Source organism: Juglans microcarpa x Juglans regia, chromosome 6D (assembly GCF_004785595.1).
Source record: "Juglans microcarpa x Juglans regia isolate MS1-56 chromosome 6D, Jm3101_v1.0, whole genome shotgun sequence".
Taxonomy (NCBI): Eukaryota; Viridiplantae; Streptophyta; class Magnoliopsida; order Fagales; family Juglandaceae; genus Juglans; species Juglans microcarpa x Juglans regia.
The window spans coordinates 10,518,217-10,534,434 of NC_054604.1; the positions used below are offsets into that span (position 1 = coordinate 10,518,217).

General features: G+C 36.4%; 1 protein-coding gene across 1 annotated transcript; it reads left to right on the plus strand.

Moving 5' to 3' along the window:
* The first annotated feature begins 14,044 nt into the window (after window positions 1-14,044).
* On the plus strand, window positions 14,045-14,539 carry LOC121235367. The gene has a single exon (XM_041131716.1). It carries the CDS (start codon window positions 14,045-14,047, stop codon window positions 14,537-14,539), a length of 495 nt encoding a protein of 164 aa, XP_040987650.1.
* The last annotated feature ends 1,679 nt before the right edge of the window (window positions 14,540-16,218 follow it).

A 16,218-nucleotide genomic window follows, 5' to 3' on the forward strand; every position in this document is an offset into this window, starting at 1 on the left:
CAGTCCGCATGTTGAAGGCTACCCATGCACAAAGAAAAAAAAAGATATTAGTATAAATAATTGAATTTAGACAAAACATTTTTAATAAATAAAAAAAATAGGAAGTTGAGAAAAATACACAATGAAAAAATAAATTGTATTCAATCAGGAGAAATATATTGGAATTAGATTACTCACGGAAGTTCATGATGGATATGCTAGTGTTAGTAATTCTCTATGAACAATATTTTTTGTTTCAGTTTCTTCACGATCATTAATTGATACTGGTCTTATAAAAACTTTTATTGAAGTAGAAGTCTTGGCTCTTGACAATGCCACATATAGTTGTCCATGACAGAATACAGGTTGAGGCAAGTATACATCAACAAAATCTAATGTTTGCCATTGTACTTTATTTATTATCATCGCAAAACTTAGTCTGATAGGGAATTGTGTTCTTTTGAATGGGAAACTAATATTATCGTCTGCATTTGGCAAGAAATGAATCATTGGTATGAAAACTCTTTTCCCACTGTGGTGACCAACTGCAATTTCAGTATCAATAACATTTCGTTCAAAGTTGGGGCAAATAAGGCATGTTCCATTACACAGGCCTTCTGAAGGATTCACATTTCTGAGTAACATGATAGGATACTTTTTTTTTAGTAACAATTCATGGGGAGGAAGTCCATTTCGTGTTAATATATTTAAAAAATCCTCCATAATGCCCTATTCTAATATATCAATTGTTTCTTCGAAGCTAGAGTATTGTGTAACTTCACTAGGAAATCTTTGAATGAGCATTGCATTTATTTCATCGATAAAATTGTTCTTTGGTGTCAAGATAGTTCGATTTGTCATTTTGGATAAATTTTCTGAATAACTGCCAATATCCTGAAAGACCGCATCGATCAGATTATTTAAGGACTCCGCATCATTTTCGTAAGGAATAAGCATTTCATTGGAAATTTTTATCTTGTTCTCAATTGTGATTAGTGTTATTCCATTTCCGACCTGAAATAAATAATTTGAGAAATTTAGATCGAATCTTGCTCGCATATTTTTACTCAACCTAATCTTAGTTAGAGTGGACTACAAATATGATGATGTTAAACTGGCATCAACTTCTTGTTGTCTTGTGCCTTTACGAATCACATGTAAGACTTGATGAAAATCTCCACCAAATACAGTAACTTTTCCACCAAATGGCTATCTTGAATCAGTTATGTCCTGTAACATTTTATCCATTGCTTCCATACATTCTTTTCTAGATATAGGTGTTTCATCTCATATGATTAACTTTGTAAGATGTAACAATTTGGCAAGAGCATATTGTTTGCTTACACTACAAGTACTATTTTTGTCAAGATCTAATAGAATTTTGAAGCATGAATGTGCTATTCGACCCCCACGTAAAATAGATGCAGCAACACCAGACGATACAGTTGCAAGTGCAATTAAGTTTCTTGATCTCACTGCAGCGAGGAGTGCTTTATATAGGAATGTCTTCCCTATTCTTCCAAGACTGTCAATAAAAAATACAGCAGATTCATTTAGAAGGACTTTCTGTAAAATTGATTCGTATGCATGTTGTTGTTCAAGATTAAGAGTCATTGAAGCCATAGATCTTCCTATGGTATCAAGACTGCAAATTCATCATTTATTTCCCTAGATTCAATTTCGTTTTGATCAAAAGAAACATCATGTTCTATTAAATGAAACATATTTATGTCTTTTCCCATTGATTCAAGTGTAGAAGAGATACTTTTTAAGATTTTTTGTCCTAATATCTGCTGATGTTGCATCACTTGTTTGGAAATCACTTGACATATCCTGTTCAAAACATTCTCAAAGTTCTCTAGGATTTGTTGGATTACAATATAACAAAATTGTTGCAAATAACTATCTTAAACTGTGTAGTATTTGGTACAAGGAACCCTCTTGCATACAACCTTGTAAACTGGTATCTCTTTCTAACAAACCATGTAATGTAGCTGCTTCACGAAAGGTTGGTGCAATGACACCGCCAACTGTTTTGATGTGGTCAAACGACAAACGACCTCTTATAGATTTAATAATATCTGTAAGTAGTACCTTTCATCTTCGAATGGGCATGCTGTAACAATGCGGCCTATAACAATTTTCTTCTTCCTTGGAGTCCATATTTTATGCTGTTGGCTCTAAAAAAAAACCTCAGGAAACTCTTTGTACAATAGCATTCGGACATTTTCATTGACCTGATTTGTTGAAAAAAATTCAATCAACATTGATTTTGCCAAGAAATCAAATCTCAGAACATTGTTCAAGTCGTCATGTGCATGAAAAGCTACCGGGTGTTGATATTCAAGATGTAGATGTAAACTGTAAACTGATGGATATATCTCATTAAGAGTAAAGCCATATATCCGCCACATGGCTTCTGGTGGAGCAATCCATCGAGTTGATTGAAATTCTTGGATTTCATCAATCTCTTGGATATTGCATTAGATCATAACAGTCAAAATAGTAATAGACAATATTACTCCCACCTGCATGATTGAATACGACAATATTTCATCCTCTCAAGCACTTTGAATCATCATCTTCAATCCAAATGACTACTACTTGGGAAGCTGATGGAGCGTTAAAAACACACTGATCTAAACTCACATCTGACCTAACATGGATTTTGTAGTTTTTCAAATTGGACAAATCCCCAAGGGTTCGAAAGAATGTTGAGTATGGATTAACATGAAGAATGTCCAAGAGTTGAGCAATAATTGATTAATCCAACTTTCCAGTGTCATTAACACGATTGTTCAATTCACATTCAGTATCATAAAAATACAGTTGTAGATACATAAGACGTCCATCCAAAGGAACCAAATCATTAAGGTAATGATAAATTTGACCTTGAGCTCGGAATGTATAAATTGCTCTATTTCTTCTGCACAAATCTCTATCAAATTTAACCCCAAATGATGTAAAAGCAAACCTATTGATATATGTGTGCACATATGTAAGAAAGTTGACAGATTCAACTGTGTTAAAGGTAAACAAATGGTAAAGTTGTTCCGGAACATCATTTGCAGTTAAAGAGATTGTTCCATCGGCATAACAAAAACCATTCGTCTCATGAAGAAATCTTTTTACTTCACAATATCTACATAATGGAACTGATGGTAACAAAGTTATCCCAGATGACACTGTTTGTAATATTTTTCTAAGACCAGCTGATCGTTGATGCAGCTTTCATATGGAGAAAAAAGAAAGAAAAAAAAAAGACCAAAGAAATGAAGCAAACTCTTAAAAGTGCTATGATTTCCAATAGATGTATCATTTAATAAAGCTGCATATAAGGAAGAAAGAAAAAGGAAAAAATTACGACTCAATTTTATACACATTTCTTACCCTGAGAAGTTGTTGATATCTTTGTCTCAAAGTTGGGTTGGTATCGAAAAAAAAGAAGGAGCCTATTGAATAAATGATTGATGTTGAATAAAATAATAATAATAAGATGATTAATGGGAAAGTACGGTGAAAACAAAGGATGTACAATAAACCTGCTCGATCGGAAGTTGACCAGGTGTATGTACATTTTTTTGTACATGTATTTATTGCCCCAAGTGTCAAAGACATTGTGGCATTGTCAAAATGAAGAGGTTCTGTTGACACAATTTCAACTGTGCTTATTTGCTGATAGGGAATTCTGGAACTATCAATATTAGAACAATACTCAATTTGTTCTACGGAAGATACATCACTAGTCCCAGCGTCAGCACGAAAAATACGTTGCCTTTTTGTACAGGTGGCCTGACCTTTTCATTATTATGCATGAATTCTACATCACCTTGTAACACATTTGTTTCATTGTGAATGATTGATTGAGAGAGAAATTGATCTTCATGTTGAATAGTATCATTTGTAGAATTTCTTTGTTGAAGATATCTTTCTCTCTTTTTTCGTCGTATATGTTCTTCTTCTTTTAAAGAAAGAGCTCTATACCAATCGTTTATCCTAGGATGTTTTTCAGCAAGCTTACCACTCTTTATTTATACATGCAACAAAGCAACTCTTGTTGACAACTGAATAGAAGAAAAACTCATAATGATGCAAGGTCAAAAACCTTTTCAATCCAAATATATGTTCGAACAGGCCAAAACCAACCATTGAAATAGATACATTCAGAGCATCGTCGGTTACCTTGGGGTTATTGAAGTAGACGAAAGAAGTCCAACCAACTTGGCAAACTCAATTGAGCTGAAAAGAATGGAGAATAAAAATTAGGAATGTACTACCAACAAGTATAAAAATTATATGACCCTTTTAGTATGAATTCCAGACGAAGAAGGTCAAAACCAAAAACTTGCAACCAAATCAACTCTTTAAACGAATAAAAGGAAGCAACAAATTCTGAAATCCATGAGAATGTTATATTTTGTTTGTAGACTCTTATATATACACCACTATATGCTCATTGGAATTACTTAATAATCAATCATATGAACCTCACTTATCAAGAAAACTAAAAACAAGAAATTTAGATAATGGGAAAATAATGTGTTTTAAAACCAATAATTTAATAAACATAATTTTTTTCTCGAAATATTTCTTATTTCTTATCTCAGTGTGATAGAAGTTTTAAAGTCGTGATTTCTAGTCATTTCGTACAGTTGGCCCACATTGAATAGAAGATAATGTGTAATTCTTTATAGTTAGTCTTTTTCAATTGAGAAGAGAAATTCATGATGATGCAAGGTCAAAAATTTTTTCAATCGAAATATATATTCCAATAAGCCAAAACCAACCATTAAAATAGATACATTCAGAGCATCGTCGGTTACCTTGGAGCTATTGGAAGTAGATGAAAGAAATCCAACCAACTTAGCAAACTTAACCGAGCTGAAAAGAATGGAGAATGAAAATTAGGACTGTACTACCAACAAGTATAAAAATTATATGGCTCTTTTAATATGAATTCCAGACGAAGAAGGTCCAAACCAAAAACTCACAACCAAATCAACTCTTTAAACGAATCAAAAAATTATCTCACTATTATTTACAAATTATCTTACTACTATTAACAAAATTCTATATCATCTCATTCATCAAATATCTCCGTACAGCTGCCTACCAAACTCTTCAAATGAGTTTATGGCAACAATAATTTTCCATTTTTTTAATTCATTTTTTGACACGTACAAAAATTAAAACCGCCTATCTTGTAAGAAAGGAATGTTTGGGCTGTAAAATGCATATATACTCATGGGCCAACTACTTTTTCTCAAGGTAGTTCAATGGGCCTCGTTGAACTGAACTCTTCATGAGATGAATTCATTATAATTGAGGTAAAAAAGTCCACTAAGCATATCAAGCCTCAACCAGCTTGGGACTACTTTTGAAGTAGTAATGGGGGAGATTGTGACTAATTGACGGGGACAGAGATTCATGCATGCTAGACTACTGGATCAGAGCCCATGCCCTGAAGAGCAACATCATAAACCTATCACTATGTTGTCTTAGTGTGATAGAGGTTTCAAAACCATTTCTTGTCACTATGTATTGAATAAAGGTTTCACTAATTAGTGCTCAAGTAGTTGAGATATTTAATTGTAATTAGAAAAGAGATTTTAAAAAAATCATTTTTTTGTAAAGACTCTTATAGAAGAAAACAAAAAGGAAGAGATGGTTGTTTATACCAAGGTATCTTCATTTTATAAAATTATAAAAGCATGAGTTTTGGAGGTACAGTACTATTCATAAAAAAGTATTGGCATTTTAGTTTCTGGTACATTTTCCTCTTAAGAAATTATAATTAGACTTTAACTTTATATTTTTCAACTTCATCAGTCTTTAATCTATATATGGCTTAATTCAGTGTGAAGATTTAGATCATTGCCTACCCAGTTTTGTTGCATTGATTGGAAGATGTTGTACATGTTCTTAATTATTTCAAATGTAGTTTAATAAGTATACACTTCAATATATATATGTGAGTTGGATGAGATGTATCCATGCATTCAACTCAACAGTTAAATATAAAGTAATTAATTAGCCTGGCACCTCATTAAGAAATTGATACCTAATCAATTACATATTTAAAATATTTTGAAGGAAATGGATAATAAAAGAAATTTGTACGTTTCATTTGGAGGTATAGTACTATTTATAAAACAAAATTGGCAATTCACCATACAATAACATTCTAATTAATATTAAAATAAAGAAACTTAACTCATTCATTTGTATCAAATAGGAAGATAGGCTTTTTCTTTCTGCATAAATTTATACAACCAACTGTGCATGTTCTACCTATTCTCCATTTGGAGTGGGTTTCTGGGTCTCATTAAGAGTATTTTAAGTTGTTTGGACGTATAAAGTATGTTGAGTTGTTGACTATTTGATAATTTTATTTTTACATAACAGTGATAAATATTTTTTTAACTTCATTAGTCTATATATTGCTTAATTCAGTGTGAAGATTTGGATTATTGCCTACCCAGTTTTGTTGCATTGATTGAAAAATATTGTACATGCTCTTAATTATTTCAAATATAGTTTAATAAGTATACACTTTAATATATATATTTGGATGTACAGTACTATTTATAAAACTATATTGACAATTCACCATACAATAACATTCTAATTAATATTAAAATAAAGAAACTTAGTTCATTCATTTGTATCAAACATGAAGACAGGTTTTTTTCTTTTTGCATAAATTTATAAAACCAACTGTGCACGTTCTACCTATTCTCCATTTGGTGTGGGTTTGTGTGTCTAATTGAGAATATTTTGAGTTGTTTGGATGTATAAAGTATGATGAGTTGTTGACTATTCGATAATTTTATTTTTACATAATAGTGATAAATATTTTAGTGATTTTATTTTATTTTTATATATAATAGTGATAAATATTATAGTGATTTTATTTTTTATTTTTATATATAATAGTGATAAATATTAGTGATTTATTTTTTATTTATATATAATAGTGATAAATATTATAGCGATTATATTTTTTTATTTTTATATATAATAGTGATTTTATTATAGTGATTTTATTATTATTTTTTTATTTTCTCACTTTCTTTCTCTCTCCTCTGGCCCGATTCTTCCCCATGGTTGATTGTCCTTTAGCCCAGCCCTGGCGGCCGTGTGCCGCCCAGCCTCACCGCTACCACTAACGACCACCCTCACGCCGGCGACCAAGGCAACCACCACCGATCTCTCCCACGCGCGACTCTCTCTCTCCCTTGCGGTAACCCAACCGAAATGAGTTTCACCTATTTCTCTCCAGTTGCGCCGCCGTATGTGGCCACCCAGCCTCACCGCCACCACCGACGACTCCCCATCACGACGGCTACCAAGCCAGGCACCACCGATCTCCTCTACGAGTAGCTCTCTCTCTCTCCCCTACGGTAATCCAACCAAAATGGGTTTTACCCATTTCAGTCCACTTAATCCACCGTACGCCGCCACCCAGGCCACCGACGACCACCGAACAACCACCACCGAGCTCTCCTTCCTTCGGCGACTAACGCATGCTCTTCCAGCCACCCATTGCTCCTCCCTTCCCCCAGGCACAAACCCATTTCTCATGGCAACTCTCTCGCTCTCTCTCTTCAAACCAAAAACCAACAATCAAATAAGGTCTTTAAACGAAGGAAACGAAGCAAGAAAATCTGAAAGGAAGAAGAATTCGTACGGGGGAAAAACAAAAACGAAGAAAGAAGACAAACATGCATAGCTCCACCCTGTTAGAAGAAGAAAACAAACGAGCATTTGCATAGCTCGTTGTTGAATATGTAGAAAGAAAATAAACATGTCAAAAAGAAAAACAAGATGCAGAAGTAAAATTAAAGAAGAATTCATACAAGCGGCGAGAAGAAGAAGTCTCAAACAGCACGGGAGAATTTTTTTCTTCCTCCACCCAAGTCTGAAAGCTCTGCAGATGTTGAAAAACCACAACACGTCTCTGCCCTCCATCCCTCCTATCAACAGGCCAGATATTTTCGATCGTGACATCACAAAGCAGCAGTAGCACCAACTAGATGCTTGAGACTCAACAAAGAAGAACTAAAATCGTGACCGAAAGACAAAAGAAATCATGCAAAGGAACGAGACACCAAAAACACAGACGCTGAAATACTATTGACATGAGTATTCATTACTGTTCACAGGAGTATTCATTACTGTTCACGTTTTATAGATGCTTTTAAGTATAAGGAAGATAATATATATTTATATATATATATATATTTATAGAGTTGTGCTACTTGCTGCCTCTATGTAACCATTCTATGGGCTGCCTATTATAAATTACACTATTTTTTTTCTTTTTATTTCAAATATTTTTTAAACATATTTAGCCATTTTTAAAAAATAAAAAAATATCAATACACTAATAGTCACTTCCTTAACTATTAAGAAACAAATTTAAAAAATATTTAAATATATGAGCGGTCAAAATAAGGGAACAAAACTTCTTCCTCCATTCACTCACCTTGTCTATCAAAGTTGCTTTTGCTTAGTTTTATTTTACTTTTTTCAAAGCCAAAAAGACAAATTTACAACTTTCCGTCAACTCGAGAGACACACGGCATTAGCAGATTCACATTTTCATTGGGGGGAAAGTGGTGGTTTTGCAAAAATCACTGATGGAAACCAAGTTGGGCCTACTTTTAAAGATCATTTACAAATTCCAGATAGGCCAATTACAAGATCAAGGGCCAAGAAGATCAAGGAAGCAATGCACGGATTGGTGCAATCCACTTGGGATGAAGCTAGCAAGAGCCCAACACTCAAGATGGGCTTGAAAGAAGGAGAACTGGAGAGTTTTCAAATTGATTGTGGATTCAAGGGTTTTCATTCCCGCGGGTTCATATCAATCACCGTGTGAAGTTCTCATGCTCCGCCCACATCTGCACGTTGTCCTCATAGGCCAACCCTTCCAGCAGCTCTTCTCGACACATGCACCAAATCACCAGACTCACCACCACTAGACCTTTCAGATTTGACCTTTGTGGCTGAAATAAACAAGTGTGTTACTTTCATAGGCTGTGATAGATTCTAAAGTTTATCAAAGTTAGTTCAAACTATAATCCTTCCTTTTTCACATCTATATTACTGATTTCTTTTTTGGTTTCCTTATTATTAATTAAAATAAAAAAAGAGTTTGTCTCTCGGATGTTTTGCTGTATAGGTTGATTCCTATCTTTCTATGAAGTGTGAGGTTGAGTCTCTGTTTAGACAGAAAGTGTTGTCTTTTGGAAGTTTATCTGTAGAGAGTATTAGCAATATTGAATACTAGGCCAGTCACAAAAGGAAATAGTATACTCGTGGAGCTCCAAACACATTATTTTGGTTTATAATGTAATATTTGATATGAGGACATCCCAGAATATATCAGGTCATAGGTGTAAGTTTTTCTGATTAATGAATTATGACAGTTTCTCTTAAAAAAATGCCACAAGAAAGGTATTTATTATTCCATTGATCAAGGTTGTAGGCATTGTTCGGTTAGCCCTAATATCTAAAATAGAAAGAGATAGATATATAAAATAAGACATACAATAAACACAATTAAATATTCACTACATACTTTAAAATGTACTTCATATTCATATTTTTCTTGCACTCTAAATCTTAGTTACTTCATAAAGTTATTTAACTTACAACGATTTATATATTAAAAAAATCTAAATTACACTAGAAGAATATAGGGATTTTGCAACCAAATCATTTCAGTCCCCAAATAAATCAACACTAAAACTCATCTTTTGTGGCCAATTTTACCTAGTTGCAACTTTTCGCCACTAAGGGTGCAACTTAGGTAAGTGAACAGTTGTATTTGTTTTTCCCGCTAAAGGTCTTATTATTGCCACAAAAAACATTTCTCACTTTTCGTCATTTTATTTGCAACGACTAGGAATTCGTCAAAAAAATAAAAAACATTTTGCGACAAAAAACACATCGCCCAATTAGTTTAGATGGAAAAAATAATGTCGACGCCTTTTGTGTCTTTTACGACGATACTATTTTGTTGCTAAATGTATTGGATAATATTTAGCTATTTGAGAAGATTATTTAACTATTTGCAGCAACACTAAATTGCAGTAAAAAGATCGCAATTAAAAAAGAAAGAGAAAAACCCTAATCGCTGAAGTTTAAATCATTTTTCATTTCATCTTGGCCCCCTTTGAACCCCCACCCCCTGACGTCACTCTCTTGTCCCAAATCTTCTGTTTGTTCTCTCTCCTTGCAGCGCTGCAGTCCCTCGCCATCGCCAGTGGCAGCTTCGTCACACTGGTAAGTCTCCGTCCATCCCTATCATCTGTCTCCCTTTTCTTTTTGTTCATATGCATCTCTCACTTTCTCGGTTTGCCAATCCGTCTCTCATCCCTCTCTCTTGCTGCACAGCCACATCACAAATGCCTCTACAAATACTTGTGACAACAAAATTGCAGCAAATAAGTATTGCGACAACAACAATAACTGTTTATGATAGCTTTTTGCTACAAAACATCCTAGTATGAATCCAAAAGTCAATGTATTTGCATCCAAGTATGAATCCATGCAATGGATAGCTTTCAGTCATAGTATTACCATCCACCTAGCAGCGATAATTAATGGACGTTTTGCAGCGCATATAGTAATTTTTGCAACAATTTTCAATGTCGCAAAAAGTCATTCTCCTTGACTCTTGTAATGAAATTACTTGAAAGAAAATGAAGAGCCAAACGGGATTTGAAAGATTAATGTGGCCATCTTGTAATACTTATATTTTAGCATGATCTTATACGTAGTAAAAATTTATTTGGTTAGTTATAAAAATATATCCATTTCTCCTTTTAAATCTTAAAATTTTAATACAAACTTTAAAAATCATGATCTTAAATTTAAAAGTTGGATTCCACATTAGTTAAATTTTGAAACTTTTGATCTCAGATTTATCATCAGAATAAAGATGAGACCTCTTTTAAACTTTTAATAAATATGGTGAAATCTAGAGAAAGATATTTACAGCTATAGAGTACATAAGTGTCGCACACTCATTTAAAAAAAAAAAGTAAATATGAGACTCAAATAGAAAAAATTAATTTTTTAATAGTAGATCTCACTATTTTTTAAAATGATTGTACGGCGCTTACACAACTTATGATTGTATTTAGCATTATTTTGAAATCTATTTTATGTAGAAATAATGTTAGATACAATCTTAGAGCGTGTAAGTCACGAGTACTATTTTTTAAAAAAATGAGCACAATGATGAATATGCCTAATCATTAAAAAAAATTATTTTTATATAGATTTCAAATTTAAATACTTATTTAAAATATATATATATAATTTATACATTTTATTATCATTTTTCAGAATTTAAAAAATATGAAATCATGATGCTGTATAAAAAAGACTGCCACTCGAGACTTGTAATGAACACAGACCGAAAAGTGCGTATTCACCTAACGTAGCTTTTCTGGTCCATTTCCATACTATTGATTTTATGCCTTAATGTTATTTTGTTTGTATTTAAAACTCACCTCAATTTATCTCAATTTATTTTATCTTATTATTATAACTTTCTTAAATTTTCATATAAATATAATAAACAATTCAACTTTTTCAAATCTCAAAATAACTTTTCTAAATTCTCATATAAAATATAATAAATAATTCAACTTTTATTTTATTATTCACAGACCATCTCAATCCATCTCAATTTATCTTTAAATCCAAACCACTTCTCGTTGGCCGTACCATATATAACTCTTATTCCCTCTACATCACTGGAAAACACGACGAAGCTCCCGAGTAGTACACATGCAACAAGAAGTTACGACAACGCTTTTACTGTTTTCAAATCAAATATTATCTGCAATTAGTGTAGTTCATTCTTGTCTTGGAAATAGCAACCGAACTTCCTTTCACCCATCACCCATATTAAGCAAATTCAGCGATTAAATCCATTTATAAACTATATAGCGAAGAAAGATTCCTTTCTAAAGAATGGTTGTTACATGGGAAAATCAATGATTAGGCATCCCACAATAACATCGTCCCTTACTTTCTTTTTATCTTTTTTTGTGGGGTGGGATGAAGAATCTTATTTATTGGAAGGGATATTTGGGCCTCCCAAGTAACCAAGCCTATGATTAGGAAGCCGACCCGAAGCATTAGCTTAGGGTTGAGAGGGCCACGGCTAAAAGGCTTGCAACCATGGCTACGTGGCAGATTACTCCCTAGAGAGTTGGAGACTAAACCCACAGCTGGGTATGATCATCTTAGCAATATAATTCCTACAAAATAGGAGTTATCCTCTCCAGTTAATAAGGGATCATGAAGGATATGCACACGGGAATGGTGACTAGAGCCAGTTGTCATTGCATTATGTCTTTCTATAAATAACCTACGAGAGGTAACAAGCACTTGACTTCATCTTTTACATATACTTATTCTCATACTATATTTTTGACTTAACCATCGAAATCTCCCCAGGGCAACCAGTGTTGCCTCTTTATTGTCGCAGGTCATCCGTGTGGTTGATAGTGTGAAACATGTCTTTTTCAATGACGTCTGTTAGATCATTACAGACTTTAACGTGATTTTCATATGCCAACCATTATGCGATCACATGCAAATCGTGATATAGAAACAAGCATGACAGAAGTGGAGACAAGGTTAGCAGAAGCTGAAGAAAGGCTAAAACAGGTGATTACAATCAAGCAACTGCAAAAGGATAACGAAGAATTGAAGCGGTAGAAGGATGACCCCTGTCCAAAATGGGTAGGTTGAAGGAGATGCACACAGTGCGAAGGGGGTAAACAATGAAGAAATAGAGAAGAAAATGATGCATGACAAACTTCATAGTCTGGTTGACAAGTACGAGGAGATGACAAAGAGGATGGGTGGTGCCTCTTCCGTGGAGCACCTTCTTACTCGTACAGATATTCCTTACAGCGAGAAAGTCATGGTGGTACCATTATCGTCCAAATTTAAAGTGCTGCAAATCGACCTGTATGACGGATCCAAGGATCCCTTTGACCACCTCGAAACTTCAAAGCACATATAACCATTCACAGCTTCCTTGGGGAAGTGGCTTGTCATGCCTTCCCACTAATGCCGAAAGGGATAGCACGAGGTTAGTTTGGAGCCCTACGTCCCAAATCCATTGGTAGTTTTGAGGAGCTGGCAAAATAGTTCCTTACGCAGTTTACGGCCAAGTAGAAGGCACTGTAAGCCAATCGCCTATCTGCTAGCCATAAAATAAAAGGAGGGAGAAAACCTAAAAGCTTACTTGGCACGCTTCAACAAAGAAAGGCTCACCACGGATGACCAAGATGAGAAGATCACCCTGGCCACCCTCCTAAAGGGAATCTGGCCCCGAAGCCTGTTCATGACTGAACTGGCCAGAAGAACTCTCTCCACCTTAAGCGGATTCATGGGCCAAGCAAAGGACTTCATTAATGCGGATGACACATTACAGGCTCTCTTAGAGCCACGGAAGCAGGAAACAAAGTCGAAGAATAGGAAGCAAAGCAATTCCAAAGAAAAAGACAAAAGAACAAAAGGCCGAGGCCACCAGGATGATAAGCGCGACCGATACACCAGTCACTAGGACCAAGGGTGTTGCCTAATCCCAACAACCATGGCATTCAGGAGAACAGTAGGCCAATAAGGAAGGAAGAACTGAGAACACTCTCCAGGCAGGGGCCAGCGCTACTGTACGTATCACTGAACCAACTCCCACTGGACCGAAGATTGCATCACTCTAAAGAAGTGAGTCGATGAGATTTCCGAAAGTGGAGAGTTGGCAAAAATTGCTAGCTGATTACATCAAGCCACAATTGGAAGAGAGTCGCCAACGAGAACAGAGGCGAAGTAGAAGCCTTAAGCACTAGAAGCAGGAGAAACAAGGAAGGAATTACTCTCCTCGGCCAAGAAGAGACCAAGAGCAGGCCCTTATTGGAGAGATTAGCACCATAGCAGGTGGCTTCACTAGGGACAGAGCCACAACATCGAGCAGAAAAGCCCACGCTCGCAGGGCAAGTTATCATGAGATATACATGGCAAACAGGCCATGCAAATACCCCAGGATGGGAAAAATCCAACCATTTCGTTCGGGGATGAAGATTGCGAAGGAGTTATGTACCCCCACGATGACACCTTAGTAGCCACACTGCTGATAGCCAACTACACGACCAGGCGAGTCTTGGTTGACAATGGGAGTTCGGCCGACATCCTGTTTTGGGATGCTTTCAGTAGGTTGGGTATCAACCCCGACAAACTGCAACCATCGCCTTCTCTGCTCAAAGGGTTTTCGGGAAAAGCCATTCTACCCATGGGTGCCATAACACTTCCAGTTATGGCTGGGCAAGGCACCCACACAATCAGCATGACAGACTTCTTGGTGGTCAAGGCTCTGTCATCCTATAATGCCATATTAGGGCGTCCAACCATTAACAACTTAAAGGTGGTGACCTCCACTTACCACCTTAAAATGAAGTTCTCAACAAAAGCGGGAGTCGATGAAATTCAAGGCGAGCAGATATTAGCACGAGAGTGTTACGTCTAGGAATTGAAGGCGGGGGCATCAACAGTCTGTTTGGTGAGTAACTCAAGGGAGCAGGCTAGTAGCCGCTGCCACCACTTTGGGTAGAAGAGGAAAAGGACATAGAAGCTAGGGACAAGAGCAGTCTACTGTAGGCCGAGGCCAACCTTTGGAGATCATAAAGTTGCACCCATAATGCCTAACTGCCACCATAAGGGTCAGTGCAAACCTCCTACCATAATATCGAGAGGCCCAAAAACAGTTGATAATCGAACACAGAGATGTCTTCGCCTAGAGCCATGAAGACATGCCAGGGATTGACAATACGGTCATAGAGCACAGCCTCTATGTCAACCCAGAGGCCAAGAAATTGTGGCAGAAAAAAAGGTCGTTCAGCATAGAGAAATGCATGGCCATAGCTGAGTAGATTGATAGGCCCTTAGCGGCGGGTTTCATAAGAAGGTGCACTACTCTGAATGGCCCTCCAATGTAGTGCTCGTCAAAAAAGTCGATGGTAAATGGAGAATGTGCATGAACTTCACCGACCTCAACAAAGTTTGTCCCAAGAACAGCTTCCCACTCCCTTGGATTGATGTCACTGTAGATGCCACCACTGGGCACAAATTCTTAAGCTTTATGGACGCCTACTCCAGGTATAATCAAATCAGGATGAATAAGGTGGATGAGGAGAAGATGGCGTTCATAACTAATAGAGGACTCTACTGCTACCGAGTGATGCCCTTCGGATTGAAAAATGCTGGGGTGACATACCAAAGGTTGGTTAATTGAATGTTCAAGCACCAGATCGGGAAGACCAAGAAGGTATATGTGGATGACCTACTAACGTTCAAGCACCAGATCGGGAAGACCAAGGAGGTATACGTGGACGACCTACTGTGAAGACCAAGGAAGCTGCCCAACACCTAATGGACCTCAGGGAATCCTTTGCAGTGTTATGTGAATATAAGATGAAGTTGAATCTAGCTAAATGCGTGTTCGGGGTTAACTCGGGCAAATTCCTGGGCTTCATAATCTCGAAGAGGGGAATTGAAGCCAACACTGAGAAGATAGAAGCAATCTTAAACATGGCACCGCCACAAACTATCAACGACACCCAACGACTAGTGGGAAAAGTGGTCGCTTTGAACAAGTTTGTGTCAAGGTCCATAGATAAATGCCTCCCTTTCTTTCCAGTCCTAAGGAAAGCACACCCTTGGAATGAAGAATGTGACCAAGCCTTCCAAGAACTAAAGCAATACCTGACCAATCCACCCCTGTTGAGTCAGCCTAATCAAAAGGGACATCCTATATGTTTCCCTGGTGGTGTCCCCCCACGTTGTATCCATCGTCCTGGTAAAGGAAGAGGAAGGAAACCAGGCGCCAGTCTATTACACGAGTCGTGCACTAAGGGACGCCGAGGTCAGATACCCGCCGATGAAGATGCTGGCGTTTCCACTAGTGATAGCCACCAGAAGACTGCGACCGTATTTCCAAGCCCACCCAGCCACAAACTATCATGAGAGTACTACCAAAAGCTGGACTCCTCGAGAAGGCTAGTCGCATGGTCAATAGAGCTTAGTGAGTTTGAAATTGGCTATGCACCCAGAAATGCAATCAAGGGACAAGCCCTCACACATTTTGTCACCGAATTCACTAGTTTCCAAGTAGAAGTCATGACGCCACCCCCTGGCAAACCTTGGACA

What these genes read in the sequence shown, in the direction of transcription:
- LOC121235367 (XM_041131716.1), top strand. Translation starts at nt 14,045, where the DNA reads ATGCAAATACCCCAGGATGGGAAAAATCCAACCATTTCGTTCGGGGAT.